The 24,100-nt window shown below is 38.0% G+C and overlaps 1 protein-coding gene across 2 annotated transcripts in view; it reads right to left on the reverse strand.

Moving 5' to 3' along the window:
- Positions 1–21,641, reverse strand: part of arhgef25a (Rho guanine nucleotide exchange factor (GEF) 25a) — an 82,408-nt gene extending 60,767 nt beyond the window's left edge. Inside the window, exons 1-2 of one of the 2 annotated variants that reach the window (XM_084427289.1) lie at positions 21,109–21,641; positions 15,986–16,124 (exon numbers count right to left, since the gene is read on the reverse strand). In XM_084427289.1, coding sequence (XP_084283415.1) covers positions 15,986–16,124; positions 21,109–21,204 — 235 coding nt within the window. In that variant the 5' untranslated portion in view covers positions 21,205–21,641. The remainder of the gene's footprint in view (positions 1–15,985; positions 16,125–21,108) is intronic. The other variant, XM_084427291.1, reaches the window with a different exon arrangement.
- Between the last annotated feature and the right edge of the window lie 2,459 nt (positions 21,642–24,100).

The following is a 24,100-nucleotide window of genomic DNA, read 5'->3' on the forward strand; positions in this document are numbered from 1 at the left end:
TGTGTTTGTGTGCTTGTCACCTCTGATTGGATGTTCTGTTGCAGCGCTGGTGATTTACAATGACATTTCAACACAACCAATATGGGAATGTTATTGAGGTAAAGCTGACATAGGGGCTTTTCCCTCCAGATATAGCAGTAAAGGCCAGTTTAAACCCCAGGTTAAGCAATGTCTTAATGTTTTTTGTTACATTTTATGTTATACATTTCACTAATAGTACCGATAATAAATAGCTATGATAATTAGGACTTTTAGAATATTACAAATTGTTTAGTGATACACAACCAATCGTAAACTGCCTCAGTGCCTCAAACTTTCACATGCTGTTAGATTTTAGCGTCTAAAAAAACTGTCAATCTAAATTGATGAATGACATATATGTTAAGTGAAGACAATTTTTTTGCTGTGTGTTTTAGAAGACTTCAGAAAACCTGAGAGAATGTGCAAGGTGACATTTCCACAGATGGACAAGCAGCTATTAAAGGAATAGTTCACCCAAAAATGAAAATTCTCTCATAACTTGCTCACCCTCAAGCCATCTTAGGTGTATATGACTTTTTTCTTTCAGCTGAACACAATCGGAGTTATATTAAATAATAGCCTGGCTCTTCCCAGCTTTGTAATTGCATTGAATAGTGCCCAAATTTTTGTAGCTCCAAAAAGCACATTCGTCCATAATATAAGTAATCTATACGACTCCAGTGGGTTAATACATGCCTTTTGAAGTGAAGTGATGGGTATTTGTAAGAAAAACATCCATATTTAAAACTTTATAAACTATAATCACTGGCTTCCGGCAACGACCGTACATGCGATCATGAGAGTGTTGAGTTCTTGTGGAAGGGTAAACCTCTGACCCGACGTATGACGTATTCTCTTATATCAAAAACCTTCTAATTCGTGACCGACTTTTTTTGTTCTGTTCTATCCTCTGTGCTTCCACGTCAATTCTCACCTAAGCTTATGCTACGCCTACGTCATACGTCCTATGTCATACATCGTGTCAGAGGTCACCCTTCCGCCATAACTGATTGTGTTCGGCTAAAAGAAGAAAGTCATATAAACCAAGGATGGCTTGAGGGTGAGTAAATTATTGATGCTGTACTACTTGTCTAATCAATAGCTATGTTTCCATCCAAGTTGCAAATTTATGTTAAAAAAATAAATAAATAAAAAATAACCACAACAAATCAGAATATTGAAAGTGCAACTGCCGAAAAAAACATAAAAAAATAAAACAACAATGCTAGTAAATAAAACCTGGTTACCATTGATCATATGTTCATGTATAAAATAAAAATTTGAACCCATGGTTTACATATGTGCCATGTAAAATCTCTAAACCTGACTACCCAGGATTAATTACTAAAACAAGATGAAAGTAAGAATGATGTAAAATATGGAACAAGATAACCCAGGGTTAAGAATGACCCTGGGGCAAAGGGATAGTCTGTTAAGCAGAAGATAGAAAGTTGCAAGAAATGTGTAAGTGATGACAATTTGTATTTTTCGGTAAACTATCCCTTTAACAGTTTCAAGTGTGAAAAACCCTATAAAGAGACAAGGCTCGTAAGAAAAGCGTGTGTCGGAATGTGACGCTAATGGTAAAGAAGAGCAGGAAATGGAGTGCAGGCCTCTTCTCAAGTACATGAGCAGCTGGGGATTTTGCTGAGTTTGTGTGTGTTGATGGAATTAGTCTCTCTCTAGAGCCCAATTACCCGGTGTCTATTGCGGAAATGCAGAGAGGCTCCATATAAGTTCGATACAGCCAATGAGAGTGGAGAATTCACTGAAGTAGCGAACAAACCATTACCCCATCCAGCCCTGTTTAAAAGATAAAAAACATCAGGACTAAGACTGCCACATGCTGAATATGCAATGCATGAAAGTAAAACAACCTACCTTGTATATAAATTAATGATGAATTGAACGGGTACCTCTAAATGTCAAAAAATATTGTATCAAAATTGTACAAATCTAGAGTAAATGCATTTTCATGCAATTTAACAGTTCAGTTTCAGTCAGATTAGAGCAATAATGTATCTTTTTAAGACACTTTAGTCAGACTGAAATTGTACCAGTTTTAGATAACGTAATGGTTTCGTTCAGCATTATATACGTATGCTAATCAGACTACAATTGGCCTCAGCATTGTGCGCTTGCTCTGCAAGAGAGATGGCATGACATTTTGAAATATTTCTTTACGCATTGTGTCATACTTGGCCAGAGAGATGGATAATGTAGCTTGACTATTAAAAAACCTGCTTTGGCTCCATTATAACCATGCATGTAAACATACTGCTAGTCGGCCTTTCACTGTCCCTCGTCACCTCAAATCGGCAACTCTCATTGAAAACAAATGACGTTACTTTGTTACTGCAAATTGCTGTCATCCCCTTAACACCTCCACCAGGTTGCAGTATTGTAAACAGCAACCCATCATGCTGCTGTGTCTGCCTGTGGCATGAATGGCAGAGGATTTTACTCACAAGAACAAAGGAGAACTGCATTTTCTCTCTTCTAATCTATAATCCAGCTACACAGACAAACAGAACAAACAGTGTTTTGATTTGGTTAAAAGGAAGACAAATTAAATTGAAACTGAAAAAGCTATTTTAAAGCACACCGTCAGATTCAAAGACTAACGCTGCACGTCAAACAAGCAGTGCTGTCCTTATTTTGTCCCTTCTCATTTCAAGTGTACACTGCTTACTACGGTGAAAGAAAGGGAGTTGCACGGCTATGACAACAATTAGCTCTTATGGTGATGTTTGCATATGATCACATGTCAAGTTTTCTCTCTTCCTCTCTCTAATCTCGCTATCCTCTTTCACTAACCAGTTTTTTTTTTTTCTCTCTTTGCGAAACTTGATTAAATGAACCATGCCATGAGTGCAAATTTTGATAAGGTGTTATGAGCGCTTGTTGTGTTTGCTTTTCCAGTTAAGGTACAGTGTGTTGTTTCTTTAAAGACAAGCAAGCAAATAATTTCAGAGGCAGATACCTCCCTCAAAACCAACATACTGTACAGTATCTGCCTAAACTGGTTGAGGGAAGAATGTATGAACATGAACGTCCATGCTGTGTGCTGTAAAGCGTGCATTAACATTTCTGATCAGTAGAGGGAGTGTATACAAAGTGCCTGAGCATTGGGCAAGTACTTACCCCTCTCATGAATCTCTTCACTGATTTGCTGACACTCAAACTTCTGGGAAATACTAAGGTAATGTGCCTAGTATTTTATTGTAAAAGGTACATGTATTGTCCCATTAAATACTATATAATTTCTGACTAAATATAGAATAATGTCATTTCCAGTTAACCAATAGACAAGTTTTTACTGTAGTAGCTTTATATTCTTTGTCTGTTAAAATTACAACGATGTTCAGAAACAGAATGGCAGTTTTCTATGATGAACTAGTCAGCCTACTATACAATTTCCAGAAATAAATAATATCTTGCATTTGAATATTGTAATCCAAGACACATTTTAGAATTCCATGAACAGGGAAAAATAACTAAAGAGTGATATGAGGTGAATAGTGCATTTAAACCCATACCTCCCATCTTTATCTCTTACTCTTCCTCTCCCTCTGTTCTTCCCTCACCCTTTCCTGTTTATTTACTCATTCTCCACACTTCATTGCCTCCATTTATGAGTTTAGCCAGGCACGTACATATTCAACACACGTAAACTCATCTACACTCACCCTCATACATACTGTGTGCACTAGAGCTGTGCGATTATTCGTTAAAAGATTGCGATAGTAAGGCTGCACAACTCGGATTGCACATCTCAAATTGAAGGATCTTTAGAAGGTAGCCTTTGCTTCTTTTGAAGGATGCATCAAGTGAATCCTTCGTGTCCTTCAGATCACCCACAATCCTTTGCACACATTACAATTCACAAAAAAGAACTGAAGGAAAACGAGTGAGCGCTGAGCTTGTCTGAATTCATTATGAAAAATAAGAAATGTAAATTAATCATCAAACACTAAACTGCAAATAATGCAAGTCACTGGGAGACTACAGACGGTTGTCATTCACTGTATTGCATTAATAGAAAGCTATAGTTAATATAAAGATTTTTAATAGAAAATTAAAGGAGAACTCGGCAACTCTAGCGAACTCTAGTCACTTCTTCACTGATTTTCCCTTTTGTTGTCGCATGTTTTCCCCACGAGCTCCCCCTACAGCTGTGGGGGGGCGTATATTTCACAACACGTCGTAAAAAACTCACTTGCGGCGGCCTCCTCCCCCTCTCTACCGCTGCTCGTGTGCGTTTGTTTTGATCGGAGCAAGCCAACTGTATCGTGTGGAGCTATGTCTACCGAGGTGGGTAATCTGGTAATACATCCATGCGTGTGTGTTTATGTCGAATTGCCGTAAAGCAATTCGTGTTTCGCGCTCGTTCTCGTTTCTCACGAGACTTCCAATTTCTATCTTGCCGGGACGGTAGTCCCCAAGTTGCAAGGTTGGTTTTCCGCCTGGGAACGCTGGGGGGAGCGGGGAAAGTCACCAATATCACCAGAACAGGTTGTTTAACCATCCAAATGATTTCTAGACAGTTTTATTAAGTTAAAAAAGTTACCAAGTTCTGCTTTAAGTTCCAAAATTAAGTTTTAATAGTATTTTCATGCCGTGACGTAGCCATGCGCACTTAGACTTGTCTCATTCTAGCGTTTAATGCTGAAGAGGTGTAACGGTGGCTGTTTCAAAGGAACGAGAGTGGGATCCAGATGCAGCAAACATTTATTCAAACAAACATAATAACAGTAAATCCAGACAAAACTGATAAATGCAGACCCGGGCAAGGAAAGCAAACAAAACTGACAACAAGCGCACACATAAAGACACAAAGAACATGAGAAACACTTGGGTATATATACACTCAAGGGGAGATTGGCAAACAAGACACACCTGGGAACAATCATGAACTAATCAACAAGAAAAACTACAAAGGACTACAAAACATGGCACAGAACAGGAAATAACATAAGTCCACACAAGACAAGGGGAACACAAGACAGGAATCATGACAGGAAGACACTAGCCTACAACCCCAACCAGAAGGACTGGACTAGGAAGGACGCAGCCTTCCACTTGAGAAGCACCTTATATGAGGGAGTCATTGAATCATTCGTTCAAGAGATTTGTTCAAAAACGCTGATTCATCCAGTAATGAAACAAGTGAAGTCTTTATGAATGAGTCAACAAGTGAAGTCTTTATGAATGAGTCATTGGGCCCTATTTTAACGATCTGAAACGCAAGTATCAAACGCGAAACGCAAGTAACTTTGTGGGCGGATCTCGGGTGCTGTTGTTATTATACTGGCGGGATAAATGACTCTTGCGCCCAACGCAAATCTAAAATAGGTTGGTCTGAAGTAGCTACATTACTCATAGGTGTGGTTTGGGCATAACGTGAAATAAACCAATCAGAGCATCATCTCACATTCCCTTTAAGAGCAGGCACGCTTGTTCCCTGGCGGATTGCTATTATAAAAGCGGATTTGCCAGGCGCACACCAGGAGCGATTCACAGGCGAGGAGACCAACGTTCTCGTCAGGGCCGTAAAAGACAGAGAAGTGACATTGTATGGGGATGGGAGAAACCCATCCAAATTAGCTTCGGTTAAACAGGCGTATAATAATTTTGGTAAATGTGTAAGCTAGATTTATGCCTATTTTTTCACATCTTCATGGACACCACAATGATTTCCCTCATGTGGAATATTTTTCCTTGTTATTATGTATGTTTTGCAAAAATGGCAACTGCTGCGTCTGTGTGCAGATGAGAGAAGCAGAGTGTATGCGCGTTGTGCACACGCTACATTCTAGCCAAGCATGCGCCCTTAAAATAGCATCTGAACGCACCACTGAAAACGCGCCACTGACTTTAGACTAGGTTTTTCCTGGTCTGTGGCAGAATTGTTTTCTGAAACTGCAAAATAGCACCAGGGAACGTTTGCGCCGGAACACGCCTCCTCTTTTCGCTGAACCGCCCCCGGGAGCGCAAGTTCATTCCCTAATTTACCGATGTGCGTCTGTGGAGGGAAAAGTCCGCTGTGCGTCGGGTGCAAAATAGGAATGATACATGCGTCAGTGTACAAAGTCAATTGCGCAGGGTGCAAGATAGGGCCCACTGAATCATTCATTCAAATCGCAAAAAAATTTTTTTTTACATTAATTAAATAACATGTTATTTTGTTTAGTTGTCTATTCAGAATTATGGGAGAATCATGATCTCTATTTTAAACAAAATAAAAATCACGGTTCTCAATTTATCAAGAATCGTGTAGGGTCACATGAAGATATATAGTCTAGCATGCAAAACTGCAAATATAATTTTCAAACTCGTTTTCCCATCATTCATTAATATATCATATAAAAAATATTTTAAAGAAGATATTATCAATGTCAAATCATGTTTGTGCACAAAAGTACATAGACATAAAACCTGGATGGACAAATAGCTTATTGTAATGTTGGCTCTGTTTTCCCACTCCCCTCTGACTTGTTTTGCACATACTGATGATGATGATGATGGATTCTGGCATTGCTCACTGCATGCTAATTACACAAACAACAATTCAAGCTATAACAGCTTTGACAGTGACAGGAACAATGAAAATACTAGAAGTAGTGGGTTCAAGGTCAGCAAGCTTAAATATGTCCCAAGTTCATTTACTTGATGTGTGTAGATGAAAATGAGGTAAACTTCACTACCCCTCTCCGCTTCTCCAACCCATTTTAAATCATACTATGCAATGCCTTGACCATACTGTGCTTTTATTGGATTGTTTAGACCTCTCCAATTCTCATTCTTCCTCTTTCTCTTTCTAAAAGCAGGAGCTCCAATTAAGGCCTGCATGAATAGGCAGCAGTTTGTGAGAACAGAGAGACAGTTGGCAGAACGCCGGCTGGCTGCAGTGAGCTGGTGTTGTATGCTCTGCACTTTGTTTGCTGGTCTGTCTCCTAAACCAGGCCAAGAGATTGGCCAGGACTCTCACAAAAATATATACAAAAATGTGCACACACACTCACATATTCAGACACAAGGGATGTGCACCATTTCGAACTGAATCGAGAAATTCTGTTCTTTTGAACTTTCTATAGCAATTTCCACAAAAATAATAAGCAGCAGATAATCCAGCTTTGTTATCACAGAAATCAATGATCAATCAATCATAATGACACCGTGTTCGTTCATTGGCCAGAAGAGAACTGCCCCAGTAATACTAATGTAATGTGGTTTCAGGTGCATGTTTGTTGAGTAATTTACAACGGCTTCGAACGCGGCTCAACCAATCAGAATCAAGGACTGGAACTATCCATTTATAAATATACATTTAAATACATTAAATACATGTAATTCACAGACATCCATAGATACTGCAGGCATGGCATGAAATCACATCTGTATGAAAAAGCTGATGGGAAACTTATCAAGCAATTCCTCCCACAATCCCTCTCGCCAGAACTCCCCATTCCTTGCATACTGTATTTAAACAGATGCACCTCAGCATCCTCAGATCTTATAAATCCACTCGCTAAGATGTCCTAAAGAGGATTTTTCAGGATTTTTAAAGATTAGTGTTGAGATATTTAAACACACAGGTTTATCTAAGGTAAACACAATCCTTCTAACCATATACATGCAATAAAGTTCATTCAACCACAAATTAAGGCAGAGATTATGTAAAGCGTATCTGTTTTAAATGATACTATATACAGAGACCAAACTTCTGCTTCCATTTCCATATAAAGTCAACATGCATTTCCTCTGTCCTTAATCTCATCCTGAGATTTTTGTTCATAAAACATCACAGTGTGGAAATGCCATCTGTGGACCAGTTTTGTCAAAGAAGCAGATCATTACATCTCTGCATGATGCAGACTGCTGCCTCTGTCTGCATGAATTGTGTTCTCTGAACACTGTAGCCAAAAAGACAATGACCCAACATTGTCAGGCTACCCTTTTCTCATCTTCAGATCAAAGACTACCTCACCAGAGCGCTGTTCATCATGAGGACTTGGCTAATGCATTTGGAGGAAAGTGTAGCAACCTCTGCTCTGATTAATGACCAACAAGTCAACAGTTAGCACCAAAGAGCATAAACAAAACAGACCAACATCCATCACATGACCCATCCAATTCCCAAGCTCTAGCCTAAACCACAGATCTTATAACAACGGGACGCATCTCACCCAACAGTCACCGTATATCAACATCCAGTGGATAAACACAACACCGAGAAATATACAAACAGCCCTACAGCTTTACGACATGGCTGACACAGGCTCAAACTGTTCTTGGAGCTGATTGAGAGGATGATGTCTGATGGTTGTTGGGTGTGAAGGTTTGGCTTCCGGCCTAGAGCTCCAGTGCAGAGGCCAGCAGTTTATCAGAGTGTCACCCGCTCCGGAGCATTAACTTGAGAGGATGTCCGTGCTCCTTAACAACTCTGGTTTATTTTCATATGCTTTGACCTCATTTAGACTTACATCTATTCTTTCTACTGTGCCATCTTTTTTTGTTTCTTTTATTTTGTGGTCATGATGTGCGCAGATTAGACCCACATATTTTCACCATTGCACTAGTTGATAATCCAATTGTATTCCTGAATCTGAACAGATGTATAACAAAAGGATGCAACATTATAGCTCGAATGTAAATGTAAGGAAGTAAAATTGAAATTGAAATAAATTCATGTAAATAATTTTTAACTAGAAAAGCTAAGTTTGTCAAGACAAACACTGACTGTTGGTTTGACGAAGCTTGGATTAAAGGTTTAAGAAAACATTTAAAATTCGTAGGGAAATCATTTTCATAGAGAAGAACGATAAAACAATAGATCAGAACAACAGTCAAGAGAGAAGAAAGAGATTTCTTTCAAAAACATTTAAAAATCTTACCAACCACAAGCTTTTGAATGGTATATACACTCACCTAAAGGATTATTAGGAACACCTGTTCAATTTCTCATTAATGCAATTATCTAATCAACCAATCACATGGCAGTTGCTTCAATGCATTTAGGGGTGTGGTCCTGGTCAAGACAACCTCCTGAACTCCAAACTGAATGTCAGAATGGGAAAGAAAGGTGATTTAAGCAATTTGGAGCGTGGCATGGTTGTTGGTGCCAGACGGGCCGGTCTGAGTATTTCACAATCTGCTCAGTTACTGGGACTTTCACGCACAACCATTTCTAGGGTTTACAAAGAATGGTGTGAAAAGGGAAAAACATCCAGTATGCGGCAGTCCTGTGGGCGAAAATGCCTTGTTGATGCTAGAGGTCAGAGGAGAATGGGCCGACTGATTCAAGCTGATAGAAGAGCAACTTTGACTGAAATAACCACTCGTTACAACCGAGGTATGCAGCAAAGCATTTGTGAAGCCACAACACGCACAACCTTGAGGCGGATGGGCTACAACAGCAGAAGACCCCACCGGGTACCACTCATCTCCACTACAAATAGGAAAAAGAGGCTACAATTTGCACGAGCTCACCAAAATTGGACAGTTGAAGACTGGAAAAATGTTGACTGGTCTGATGAGTCTCGATTTCTGTTGAGACATTCAGATGGTAGAGTCAGAATTTGGCGTAAACAGAATGAGAACATGGATCCATCATGCCTTGTTACCAATGTGCAGGCTGGTGGTGGTGGTGTAATGGTGTGGGGGATGTTTTCTTGGCACACTTTAGGCCCCTTAGTGCCAATTGGGCATTGTTTAAATGCCACGGCCTACCTGAGCATTGTTTCTGACCATGTCCATCCCTTTATGACCACCATGTACCCATCCTCTGATGGCTACTTCCAGCAGGATAATGCACCATGTCACAAAGCTCGAATCATTTCAAATTGGTTTCTTGAACATGACAATGAGTTCACTGTACTAAAATGGCCCCCACAGTCACCAGATCTCAACCCAATAGAGCATCTTTGGGATGTGGTGGAACGGGAGCTTCGTGCCCTGGATGTGCATCCCACAAATCTCCATCAACTGCAAGATGCTATCCTATCAATATGGGCCAACATTTCTAAAGAATGCTTTCAGCACCTTGTTGAATCAATGCCACGTAGAATTAAGGCAGTTCTGAAGGCGAAAGGGGGTCAAACACAGTATTAGTATGGTGTTCCTAATAATCCTTTAGGTGAGTGTATATATATATATATATATATATATATATATATATATATATATATATATGCACTACCATTCAAAAGCTTGTGGTACAAGCTTGTGTAAATACATTAAAAACTGATCAATTTCATGCGACTTGCTGAATAAAAGTATTAATTTCTTTCAGAAAAGAACAAACTGACACCAAGCTTTTGAAAAGTAGCGTATATAAAACAATAGATAGACAGAATAACGAAAGAATTATGGACAGAAAGAAAGAATGATAGATATATAAACGATATGACAGAACGTTCTAATACAGAATGATAGAATGAAAGATAAAACAAAAAAATTATAATAACAGACGAAACAATAGACAAAAATAACTTTTTTGGATCTGTGTGGAAGAACATAATTTCCCCGAAAGCACTACCCCTGATGAATTGCATTTCGGTAAATTTCTAATACGGTAATTTCCACTGAACTAGGGTGTGGCCAATTCTTTACAAATTTTACGTCATGAATTAAAAGGAAGCCAATTCTTCAATTCTAGAAGTTAAGTTAGATAACACAACACATAGTAGTAATAACTGTCAACATTTATGTTCTAATAAAGTCTTGACATGCATTAAAACATATGCAATAAAACATATGGACGTGAAAACACACGCACACACTGGGAAACCCTGAGGCAACCAGCACCACTTTTCCCTAGTGTGGCATGTGCAGCTCCAAATCTGCGGTAACAGAGGACCTTTTAAGGTCGGGACTCGCTTAGCCTATGCGTCTCTCGGGAATTCTGACTCCACATTCCCTCAGCTGTGTGTTTTGTTTTTTATTCTAAGGAATATGTGGAAAGGAAGTCTTTATAATGTGCCAACTTATGAATGGATGAACATTTCTTGCAGAACAAACCATATATAGAGTTTTTTTAGATACACTGCCACATAATGTTGTATGTCAAATATCAGCACCCCAGAAAAATCTTTGTTTCCTGTAGCAGGCATCTTCTACTGTAGTGAAGATTGCATGATTATTCTGACTGTAGGGGAACAGTACATTACAGAGCAACACATGACAGCTTTGCTGTAACTGAATAATGAATGAAGAAGTATGAATAAAATAATTATGACAAAAACTACTGCACTAGACTGAGCCTTGCATGCACATGAACCACTACATATTTATGTTCAAAATGAATAATACAAAAATTCTAAACAATAAATATTTCCCAGTGCCCTGAAATATAAAAAAAAGGAACTCTTTTACCACATAAAACATTTAAAGCAAATATATCTCAGTCAGCACAAGGATCTAATTATGTCACTCACACTATCTGCAGTCATATTCCTAGGAAACTATGTATCAGCCATTCACCTTTGAAATGGCAGCACACGCTGCTTCCTGTTGTTTCTATGCATTCAACCAGATGAAAGATAGGATATGAAGGGCATACGTGTTGTTTCGAATGTTTGTATAGTCACCCTCAGCCAACCCTGTTACGAAAGAGCTACATGACGTGCTTCAGGGTTTGTCTGACTAAAATAATTACTCCTTGGGTGGACAGTGAAGCTTGGGGATTTGGGGAAGACATGACGGCTTCTATCCAAGGAAATGTCCTGAATGGACTGTCGGACATGAGCTTTGAGTAAGGAAGAGGAGAAAAAAACACCATTAAAAAAGGGTGAATGTGTGCAAGCTACACATCTGCATGTGATTTAGTGAATGTTGGCGCTGTCTCGTGATTCCACTGAAGCCACTAAACGGCATCTTGTTTCTAATCTTTAACAGATGGGTGATCTCTTGCGCCTCTAGCTCCTCTAGTAACGCAGCGGCCTCTTTAGATATAGACAAAGCAAAATTCCACTCTGAGCCCTTCAGATCTTATTGATGGGGAACTGAAAAGTATTAACTTGAAAAGACATGCATCTTGCAAAATGGCTTAAAAAGGCAGCTACTGAAGCAAAAGGTAAAAACTGTGTTATCATTGTTAACTCACCTTCATTGTGTTGTTCCAAATCTATATTTTTTCACAAAAGGAGAACATTTGAATAATTTTCACGATGCAATTTTCCAAGGAATTTCAATCAATAGGTATTAAAGATTTCTAGCTTTAGATTGGATGCAACAGCAATATCTTGAAAGTGTTTCTCATGTGCTACAACCTGAAACCATTCAAACGCTTTGTGTGAGAAACGGCTCAAATTTGAAGTTGTCATTGACTGAAAATATTGAATCTCTCACTGGTCCATTCATGAGAGAAGCAGGGATGTCTAATTTGTGAACAATTCATTCTTTGGTCAAATCATTCAGTGGTGAACTGCTCACTGGAGAGCAAGACTGTCAATGAATAGTGTGTATTTCTCACAAAAAGCTTCAGGAATCATGGACTGCTTTTGGTTCTTATGACACTGAGTTTATGGTGCTTTTGCATTATTTATTGAAGCTTGAACGCTTTAGTCCTCATTAATTGTAATTGCAAGTGCTACAATATCTTCAGACCTTATCTTGTGCTCCATCAAAGAGAGTCGTATAGGTTTGGGATAATTTTACTGACATAAATGAAACTTATTATATTCCAAATAATTGAGTGAACTATCCTTTGGTGGTCCATCGCTTGGGCATAAAAAAACCAAATTCACAGCATGAAAGTAAACAAAAATAAGTAAACTTATATAAGGAAGCAACCCGGATTAAATGGACAATGCCGCTTGTGCTTGGTATGGCTTAAACTAATATTTAGAAGCAACAGCTTTGACACTGCAATTCATCTAAGCAGACTCATTTGCGACAAACACCCTAGGCTCCTTGCTTTCCTATACACCACGTCCTGAACAGTTAGGGATTTGGCTCCATGACACATACCTCCCATCCCATTACAAAGCTCTTTCTGTTCTGAAGGACTAAATTTAATCCATTTAACTCTAAATAATCATAACTGCAACGTGTATTGCTTTTTTCCAGACATTGGGCAAAGAGTGGGTCTCCCATCTGGAAACTGTTCAGGGCAGATTTTCATCCAGTTTTCGTCATGGAAGAGTAGCAGAGATCGTTTCCTCAATTCAGCTTGATTAAGTAAGTTTGATTAGGGTGTGGTTCATTAACCACCTGTTTAGACCTGAGACAAAGCCGATCTGATAAGAGCTCTGTTACCTCATCTGCATCCAACAGAGTCACTAACAACCAAAACACAGCATTAGCCATATTTACACTTCAGGCTTTCATTGTTGGACTGCGGTTAAAATAATAACATATACAAAAGTGCCATTTTTTCTCTTTTGTAATTGCATCCAGCCATCAACAAAAACTGAATTAAACACTGGAGAAGTTGTGATAACAGACTAGAAGAACAGACGTGAATAATGGTGAGTTCCAGGCAACCTGTAACCCGTGTTTTTCCAACCTTATACCCGTGAAAGTGCACTGGAACGGCAGTCAAACCCGTGACTTCCCACCCGTGAACTCGTACTAGATCGATGTACTCCCAGTTACGAGCTCTGACGTCACACAGCCCGCGAAACCATACAAAACAACAATGGCAGCCCCTACGGATGCAGTGTTTCTGCAGGCGGTACACGGTGAGAATACACTTTAGGACAATATAACGTTGCAGTCAAATTAATAATAATATAATAATAATAAATAAACAAGGAGTAAGCACCTTTGGCGACAGAAATTATTACAAATGCGCATAAGCCCCGTAAGGTCCGCCATGCTGGTTTGTTTACATCTAGCTACCACAATTCCTTGCGCTCAGGTAGTTTGGCGTGACTGGCCTGGAACGCTACAAAGTCGTGAGTCTTGGTTTGAAGTCGTGATTTACGTGCTCAAAAACCAGCCTGGAACGCAGCATAAGAACAAGAGAAATTAATAATGAGTAACTTACATTTTAGACATAATATTGTCAGCGATTGTGTCTAGTTTTGCTGCGTCAACAATAACATTTCCAAACAAAGCCAAAAACAGGATCAACTGTTGTGTGTTTCAATTAGCAACACTCATTATTGCTTGCCGTTCATTTCCTGAATGTAGCAGTGTGTTTGAACAAGAACAAATAGGTTGAGTGAATGATTCAGTGACTCACTGATGTCAGTTGTTTTGGTCCTAAATAAATCACTTTATTTAAACGAATCGTTTGATTTAATAATTTAGTAGGTCACTTATACATAGTCACTGGTCACCACCTGGAATTTTGTTGTTGCAGTTTGGCTTAAAACATTCTTAATAAACCTTAATAAAGCAAAAATGCACTTGTTGAAGTACTGTGTGAAATATAAAATGTATGGTTTACTTACGCAAAGGTAAAGCATTTCTTAAAACTGTTGGCTGATTTATTTTATTATTTATTTGTTTGTTTTATTAACATTAAACATTTTCTTGGTATGCAGCAATTTGTATTGTTTTAAATGATTAAACAATTTCAAATAATACATTTTATTCTAATTGTTTTTCCATTTTTTACTTCTATTTCTCTAATTAACATTTGTACACACCTTTATGTTTTGATAAGACTTCTGCATAGCACACATTTTTGCTAGATGTGAAGTTTTGAGAAACATGTAAATGTTACTTGTGTATACTATAGCTGTGACTGAAACCGCTCACTCGTTCACTCATTCACTAATCCCTACATAGTGAATGGCAGTTGAGCGCACAGCAAAGAGTGAACGAAAATGAGTGAGCGAATTCAGACGCTGACATAATTATCACGCAGAGAGCTCGGACAATTTCGTCATAAACATTACCTACCCATCTTTAATATTTCCTTTTTTGGCTGTATGAATTGTATGTAACATGTATGTATGTTTTTCTATCTCGCGTGCGCCGTTGACATGGTGACATTTTTGTTTATTTTTCATTCGCGCTCTATCGCCTTATCATGTTGGATTGTGGGAAATAGTGTCTCAACATCGGATGTACACTCGAATTCAGAGAGGATTGTGGATAAAAGTAGTGAACGAATGTAGGGAATGATGTCGTTCACTCAGAATTCGGACATTCGGACACTACAAAATGGCCGACACCCTAAATAGTGCACTATATAGTGGATAGGGAGCGATTTCAGACACAGCTCATGTGTGTTTTTAGATGCTGCATCTCCGTAATGAACATTTTACCGGTCTCAGACTAGAGGAGCGAGGAAACATCAATTGAAGAAGCATCCAATGAGTCTTTTCAAACAGGCTGCTTATATATGCCCCGTCTTCCATTGATCAAACAAACAGAGAGTCTCATGCCATTGGTTCAGCCACTGTTATTAATGTCCTGCTGAATGGAATGGTCAAACAAACAGAGTAATGTTTTGATAGCACCACAGTGTTTACAATCTAGGTTAAATCTTAGGTGAAGTTATTTTCAGCCCATGATGAAACCATTATAATTCCATGTAAGCAACCAAAGCATGCTGATAGTGTTAACTGTATTTGTAAATATTTGGCAAACACTAAACACTGTAGGCCAGAATGTTTGTTTGTATTGTGGGTTGAGTCCAGCAGAAAGACGCCTTTTTCATAAGGTTTTAGACCATAATAAGGATTTCACTCCGTCATTAAGTATATTGCGCACATCAAAACAACTCCCAATATCACATGTGGTAGGAGAGAGGCGTAGTTAAAATGATAGGATAGGAGCTTTAAACAGGAAAATGGTCTTACATCAACATCAACACTGGCAGCACTCACTTGTTACTGAAGGTCAAGAAGACTGTGCCAAATCAGTTTTCAGACTCCATGTTTTTTTGTTTTTTTAAATGTGCCTTGGCTCCATATCCCTCACGTTGGAGTTGATCACTACCAACTCTTCTTGTGTATGTTTAACCTGCTAATACATTTGACCAAATATGGTTGTTGCATCTTACTTGCTCTGTCTCTTCTTCGGACTCTTTCCAGGCTGTCCCGGGACATATCATCCCAGTTCAGTCCCTCTGTGTCCCAAGGGGGTTGTTGTCCTGTCTTCCGTTCCTGCTTCACACTCAGGTGCTCAATACCCTCTGAGTTCTAAGACCAAAAATAGACAGTCACAAATTATACATAAAATGTGTATTTTTGTTAAAAGAACAACAAAAAAGAAGTTACTTGTTTGTTTTTTATCCCATTCCAGTGATGGCGCAGATTAATTTTGAGCAGCCATTACTCCAGTCTTCAATGTCACATGATCCTTCAGAAATCATTCCAATATGCTAATCTGGTGCTCAGGAAACCTTCTTATTATAACCATTGTTGTGCTGCTTAATATTTTTGTGTGAACCGTGATGCATTTTTTTCAGGATTCTTTAATGTATAAAAAGTTCAAAAGAACAGCATTTATTTGAAATAAATGCAAAGCAGAGGGTGCTTAAACTGACTTGCAACTACCAGTGTATTAAACAGATTCATTGCACACCTTCCAGCCATATACCTAATACCTAAGTAAATTATTCAGAATTCATTTATTCTCCCTAATTATTCTTTTTATCATTACAATTTTCTTTAAAAAAAAATGTTTGCTTATATATATATATATATATATATATATATATATATATATAGCAAAATAAGTGTTTGTATTTCTTCTTTTCATTTAAAATGTTAAATATTGAATTAATTATTACTTAGCTTTTCATCAAAACCCTTCCAAACCTCTAGATAAGGAAACCCTGAGGTAATGTAATGTTTAATGCACTTCATGTTGTTAATAATAATTTTTCTTTCTCTTTGTATTATCAATATGGTACAAGATTATACTATTCAAATCAATGTTAAACAAGTTGTTGAAAGTCATCTAAAATGTGTAATGTAATAGATTACATTATTAACTACAATTTTTAATCATGTCATTTGTAATTTGATTCTACCCAGCACATAGACTTAACATGGTCCCATAACCACATTTTTGCTCTTTATTTCCTTTTTTAATTCATTATAAATTTAAAATGTCCTCATTAAATCCCAAAATGAAAATTATCTCATTAATTACTCACCCTCATGTCATTACAAACCCATAAGACATTCGTTCATCTTCATCTTCGACATTCGAATACAAATTAAGATCTTTTTAAAGGGGTGGTTGAATATGATTTTACTTTTCTAACTTTAGTTAGTGTGTAATGTTGCTGTTTGAGCATAAACAACATCTGCAAAGTAACGACGCTCAGAGACGCGCAAAGGGATATATTTTCTTTTAAAGAAATTACTTTTTAAGGACTACAACAAACGGCTGGTAGGGACTACACGACATTCCTCCTGGGTTAGTGACATCACTAACCCTATAATTTACAAAACCCCGCCCCTGGAACACGATTTATAGATTATCAAGAAAGAATATGCTAATCAATGACTATAAGATACTACGCATAAGCTACTTAAATTCATCTACTAACCATTCAGAAATGTTGTCTACATGTTGTCACTTCTTCTCGAGTCTCTCCATCTTTCTGACTTCGGTTTGAACAGGCTAAACGTTTTTGAAATTTACAGTGCATGTCTGTGTGAGGTAAAAGGACACAAGCTCTTGAAGCTCCACCCCCTGTGACGGGAGCAGCAGCTCATTTGCATTTAAAGCAACAGGCACAAAAACTGTGCGTTTTTGCTCACCCTCAAAAAGTGACAACTTTAACATGCTATATAAAAATATCTGTGGGGTATTTTGAGCTAAAACTTCACATACACACTCTGGGGACATCAAAGATTTATTTTACATCTTGTGAAAAGGGAATTTTACCACCCCTTTAAAGAAATCTGAGAGCTTTCTGTCCCTCCAATGACAGCCTATGCAACTACCACTTTCAAGCCCCAGAAAGGTAGTAAAGACATCGTAAAAGTAATCCATGTCTCTCAAGGGGTCAGGGGAGGCCTTAAGCATCTGGGGGCCCGTTTCAATAACTAATATGGGGCCCTGCCTACATAAAATGTAAACATGAGCAGAAAAAGCAAGGATTCTTTTTGGTTTGCATCATTATTTTATTACGCGCACTTTCAGCTTCGTGAACAGGCACCACTGGCATATGTACGTTTCATTTCCTATTCAAATTATTTCCCTGCTCAAAAAAAACAACGTTTTAACCTTACGGAAAAAAGGCAAAGTAAAAACACATAAACTACCGGTATTTATTTACTTCAGATCACCATTCGCGGGGGCGGTAAACGTCGCCATGGTAACCGCGGTGCGACTCAAGTTCGACCAATCAGAGACGTCAGTGTTTTGCTTAGAATTATGGGTAGTGTAGTATTTCTCCAGAAGATCGCAAATAACAAAGTTGATTTTTATACTTTGTGGCTTTTATAGAGCAGAAACTTTCGTTTCACAGCCTCGTAGCCAATCTAACTTGGATGGTTTAGGGGTCTCCAACCTTTTTTAGCTACTTTTTAAAAATGAAAGTGGCCGAGAGCTATATGCAATGCAATAATTAAATCTCTTAAATAATGTCTCATAACTCTCATATTAACAACTATGCTAACTGTTTTAGACCTAAACGAGTTATTGTAGGCCTATATATGTCACCCTTAATTGACATATACAAAAAAAATATTATACATATAGGTGTCAGATCCACTGCGAGAAGAGAGAACTGTCCGGCTTGCCTGCACTTTTTTCACTCCTCCTCTCACTGCAGCCGCCTACTCTCGCATACATTTCAGGCGAGGCTAGGCGCATCTCAAACAAGCATATTTTCTTTCCTGGTTCGGTTGAAACACGCCCCATAAGCCCAATGGAGCAGTATCAGACTCACATTCTGACTAGAATCTGGGTATGACGACGTCAGGCTATGAACTTCTTAGGTAATATGGTTTAACCCATTTGAGAGGCGGCCAAAATCAGAATTTAAAATGGACTGAATAAAGCTCTCAACGAACTTGACGTGCGCTGACTGACATGCGCAATGAATCACTGTCACTCAGACACGCTCAGAGTAATATTGTAAGTTACTGCATGATACATTTTGAGATATTTGGCATGCTAAATATCTGGACCTGTCTTCGATTCAAAATCCTTCTGTGTGAAAGTGTTCTGAATGAAAACTACATGGGCGATGACCTACAGCCAATGAGAGAGCAATACAGGACGGCTGGAAGTTCGGGGAGGAGTTAGACCAGAATATCAGTATTTTAATTTAATATATCAAACAGAAATAAAGCACAAACATTTGCTTGACCAGCAGCACATTGCAAAATTATAACTCCCCAACCATTTCCTCCTGCATATTGTGTTTTTTCCCCTCCTTTTCGCTGCAAATCAAAGCTATAATTTTTAATAGCAATTTCAGTCTCGCGCGAGAACTCCGGTCTCACGCACGCGTGATCTTGCGTTATTTCCTTATCACTTCTCGCGTGTGTTTGGTTGTGAAAAGTAGTTTGCCGACCAGACAGAAGTTGTCGCGATTCTTTCTTTTGTAAAGTCAGTGTGAAACCACCTGTCGCCGATCCATCGTGCAGTGTGAACACAGCAGCAACTGAATAGTCTTGCAGTGTGAAAAGAACAGTGACCCGACAACTTTGAAAATCGTGCAGTGTGAACCCAGCATTAGCATGCCAAATATCTCACGGGCGTCGGCGATTCTCTCAGATCGCGTATTTGATAATTCACACTGCGTGATTGTCACTCACGTGAACGAGCACCGATTTGCCTATAATTTCGGGCATTTATCGGTGATCTCCCAAAACCTGTCGGCGAGCGAAAATCGACCTAAAATCATTCAGTGTGAACACGGCATAACTGCAAAATGTAACAATATTTTTTTAAATCCAATAGACTGATATTGAAATGTTACATTTTAGATCACATTTACTTTTATGTTCTTAGCAGACGATTTTCTACCAAATAGTCTTAACATTCCTCACACAAATGTTTTCCTCCTCAGACTTTACTTTGGCAAGAGCAGTGGAACTGAAAACACAAAAGAGTGGTATTTTAAACCATAGATATATAGACTGCTGGCCTATACAGTTTGTTTTAAACCCACTATATATATATTGGGTTAATTTTAAATAAGATGGTAATATATGTAAAAAAAAAATATATATTTTGCCAATCATTCCCTTGTTTGTTGTCTTACAGTTTGAGTGACAGGTTCATTAGAGTGATTTTGAAGAAAAAATAAAAGTACAACTTTATTGAATGCCGTAAAGAACAGTAAACAGCCAGTTAGACCTACCGCTTGACAGCTGTTTTAAGAAGACTGCCTGCACGGAAATGCCTTAATCAGTCTTAATAAATGTTTATGAGGAAATGTCTTAATCAGTGCTAGTTTCCTGCTCTTGCAAGTGTTCTAAATTCCTCTTAAACACCCAGGAGAGTGTCTTTCGTGTCACTACAAAGTGGTTCTTGCATAGTTTCCCCCAGAAATGTTTTTCTGTCATTCTTTGACAGAAATTGTTGTTTAAAAATTGTTCATTCATTGTTTATCCCTCCATTCTTTTCCTATTTGTGAATGTGGTGTGTTCTTCCTTTGATGGATTTTATTGTTATGACCATTTTAAATATGGATGTTCATAAACAAAGGGTCATTTAATCTTTATATAAATAGTTTTTCTGAAGCTTTACACATTACAGAGTAAGGACACACTTCACATTGTACGTTTAATTGTAAATTCATCTGTCAATTCTTATCCTCAAATGAACAAATACACATACTGGAGTATGTCTGCAAATTGTTTGTTTATTTTTCTTGAAAAATAGAACTCTGACTTTAGTCTTGATAAATAACAGCAACTGACTCTTTCTGCTCCGTGAATTATGGTTATGACCACGCAAAGTTACAGTACATTTAAAATACATGTGGATTGTTCTACAAATACGTAAAACCATGCAGCTGCCGTTCATCATTTAGAGTTATATGTGAATACATATCAAAACAAACTTTGTTTAAAATCAAATCAAAAGTCAACCAAAAATGATTACAGATATCAATTGGTATAATTGTGCAATGGTCACGTGTGTTGCATAAATATTGTTTACAAAGTGAACAACTTAGTGCAAAGGTGAAAAGCCAAACAAGTCACTCACCCACTTCTGATTGGGTATCGCCAGAGATGTCAGCATATCCGCCATAGCACCCAAAATCTGATCGGTTCGTCCCTGGTTCTTTGGAAGAGCCTTCATATTCCAGCAGCCTCGGTCAATGTGACTTTCCTTGTCGATACTCCCTCCCTCCTTCAAAATCCCAGTCTTTCTTATGGTTTGTTGTGCCAGAGCTTTTATTCGCAGCCCAGCTTCAAATTTGTTTGATCCTCTGGAACGCTGTTGCACATAAATAATGAATTATGGAGCAGGATGGTCTGTTTTTGTCTCGTGCTGTTGTCCAGACTAAAGCGTCCTCACTCAGGTGGGAAGGTCTTTCTGTGGGTCTCAGTCAGGCCTGTCTTCCCCTCCCCCTAAAACCGGGTTTGTTCCTGAGATCAGGTTAACCACACCACCGCAGTAAACGGTAAAGATATCTTTCTGTTCTTTCTCCTTTCCTTTAACAAAAGTAGCTTGTTTTTGCAAGCTCCTTGGCTTTTGGGACCTTTTGTGAACAGAACATCTAATCACTCATGAGTCAGCCTTTTCTGGCTTGTCATTGGCTGCGTGAATCTACCTCCCATTCGGCCGAATCCTTTCCACCCTCTGTACATCAATTTCATCATCTATTGTGCCTCCCTTGCACAACACCACACTGATTCTTAGAACAAGTTTCTGTCCTCCTCCTATATCTCCTACTTCTTCGTTCACCTCCTTTTCTTCTTATTCTTTCACTGTTACTCACTCTTGTTGTTTCCTATCGAGTCTGACTGGATGACACATGGCTTTTGGCATGGTGCAAGCATGAAAAGCAGCAAATGACCCAAATAAGGCAGCTGTGCTAGGCTCAGGGCACCGACACAGAAGCTGTCAGATATAATTCATAATAGCTGCCCACTTTAAAACTTACAACAAAGGCTTGAGGAGGAGGAGGAGGCTGTGGAGTCTTCCAGAAATCTCTGAACATGTTAAACTAATTTGGTGTTCCTCAACTTTGTTTTTGTCCTACGTTTGCCCCTTGGCGTAATCATATATAAACTACCATTTAAAAGTTTGAGGTCAGTAAGAATTTTTTTATTTTATTTTTTGAAATGAAAACTTTTATTCAGCAAGGATGCATTACATTGATCAAAGTGACAATAAAGACTTTTCAGTCGTTACCAAACAGTTCTATTTCAAATAAATACTGCTATTTTGAGCTTTCTGTTAATCTAAAAATCCTGGGGAAAAAAAGGTTTCCACAGAAAATTTAAGCAGCTGACTGTTGCTTAATTTTAAGCAAAATGTTTCTTGAGCATCAAATCAGCATATTAGAATGATTTCTGAAGGATCATGTGACACTGACGACTGGAGTAATGATGCTGAAAATTCAGCTTTTCCATCACAGGTTAAATAACATTTTAAAATATATTACAATAGAAAACTGTAAATTGTAATAATATTTCACAATACTGTTTTTACTGTCATTTTTTTTTAAATCAAATAAATGCAAAAAACAAAAAACCATGCAATATTGTGAAAAAAATATTATTAGGAACAAATATTTAAATGAAACCATTTTCATTTACTGAAATAAAAATATATACAGCATTAATAAAGCATAATAAGCAATATAAACAACAATATAAATACATTTTCATGACTTATAAACTACAACAAAATAAAATGACCTCAAATTCATTTTAGATACACAGTATAAAATTCAAAACCTTTTATTCGAAACCGCCAAATAGTAACAAATACCACTATAAAAAACAACCCCACTAGAATAGTACTAGATAACTTGAACACCTTTAAACATATTTATATGATACATTAACTTTGGCAGCTCTAAAATACAAATATATATATATATATATATATATATATATACTGTGAAAACTAAACTGAAACTTGAAAAAAACTAACTTATTTAAATGAAGTAGCATACTGTATGTATTTCTGCTAGAAAGCTTGCATGCTTGCTGATTACTGATATAATTGACCCACTATAAATTAGAGAAGAAGCCTTTTAGTTGGATCTTTTGTTTACTTGTCTAGAACCTGAAAGTTCCATGCTTATTTTAGCCTTGATATTTTCCAGGTTAGATGAATGACCGTGTCATGATATGCATACTTGGGTGGCCCACAATATATATGTGTGCTTTTCTGAGCAGAGCAGAGTAGACATAGGCCTACGCATTCCTGAGTCTGCTGCTCATTCCCTCTTCACCTGGCCTGGAGTCAAAACACACGTTTATACAATTACAAATGTGTCTCTCTCTCTCTCTCTCTCTCTCTCTCAAATATTGCAGCCCAAACCACACACAAATTTAGGTCGATTTTCCTCTAGACAGGTTCTTCTGTGATGGTATGTTCGTGGACAGCGAGAGTGAAAAGAAGATAAGGACGGCAGAAAGCAGAATGTGATCCGGCTGAGCCTCTCCGAACTGAAGCCAAGCCGTGTAAAGATGGGCTGTGGAAACACTGCCAAGACTCTAATAATAACTCTGCACATGGCTCTTTAGTACTGCTTTTGTGACTAAACTTAGAGCTCAGCAGCCCGTCATCCTGCAAACATACCTCATACATACGCACACTCTCATGATATGATACACATATGATACACACAGATAATATGATACAAATAAAGAGAGCTAGAATGACACATACTGACTAGATTTTGCTGGTCTATCTAAAGATAACAGATCTTAAAAGAAGAAGTTTACAAGATCATATAATTAGAAGGAAATACAGTACTTTGAACATAATGACAGTACGCTACAATTATGCTAATTGCACACAATTAGAATATACGTAGGGTAGCTATATATATATGTGTGTGCATGTAAAAAAAAATTACTGTGACTATACTGAAACACTGACTCCTTGCACAGTGGCCTAATGTTCAAAAATGACGAGTCACACGTCCCTCATTAATTATAGATGTCTCCAAGTGTATGTTGACTTGGGAAGCTCTTATTCATAACGGAAAGCTGAATTTTCAGCAGCCATTACT

Source organism: Rutilus rutilus (genome assembly GCF_951802725.1).
Source record: "Rutilus rutilus genome assembly, chromosome: 13".
Taxonomy (NCBI): Eukaryota; Metazoa; Chordata; class Actinopteri; order Cypriniformes; family Leuciscidae; genus Rutilus; species Rutilus rutilus.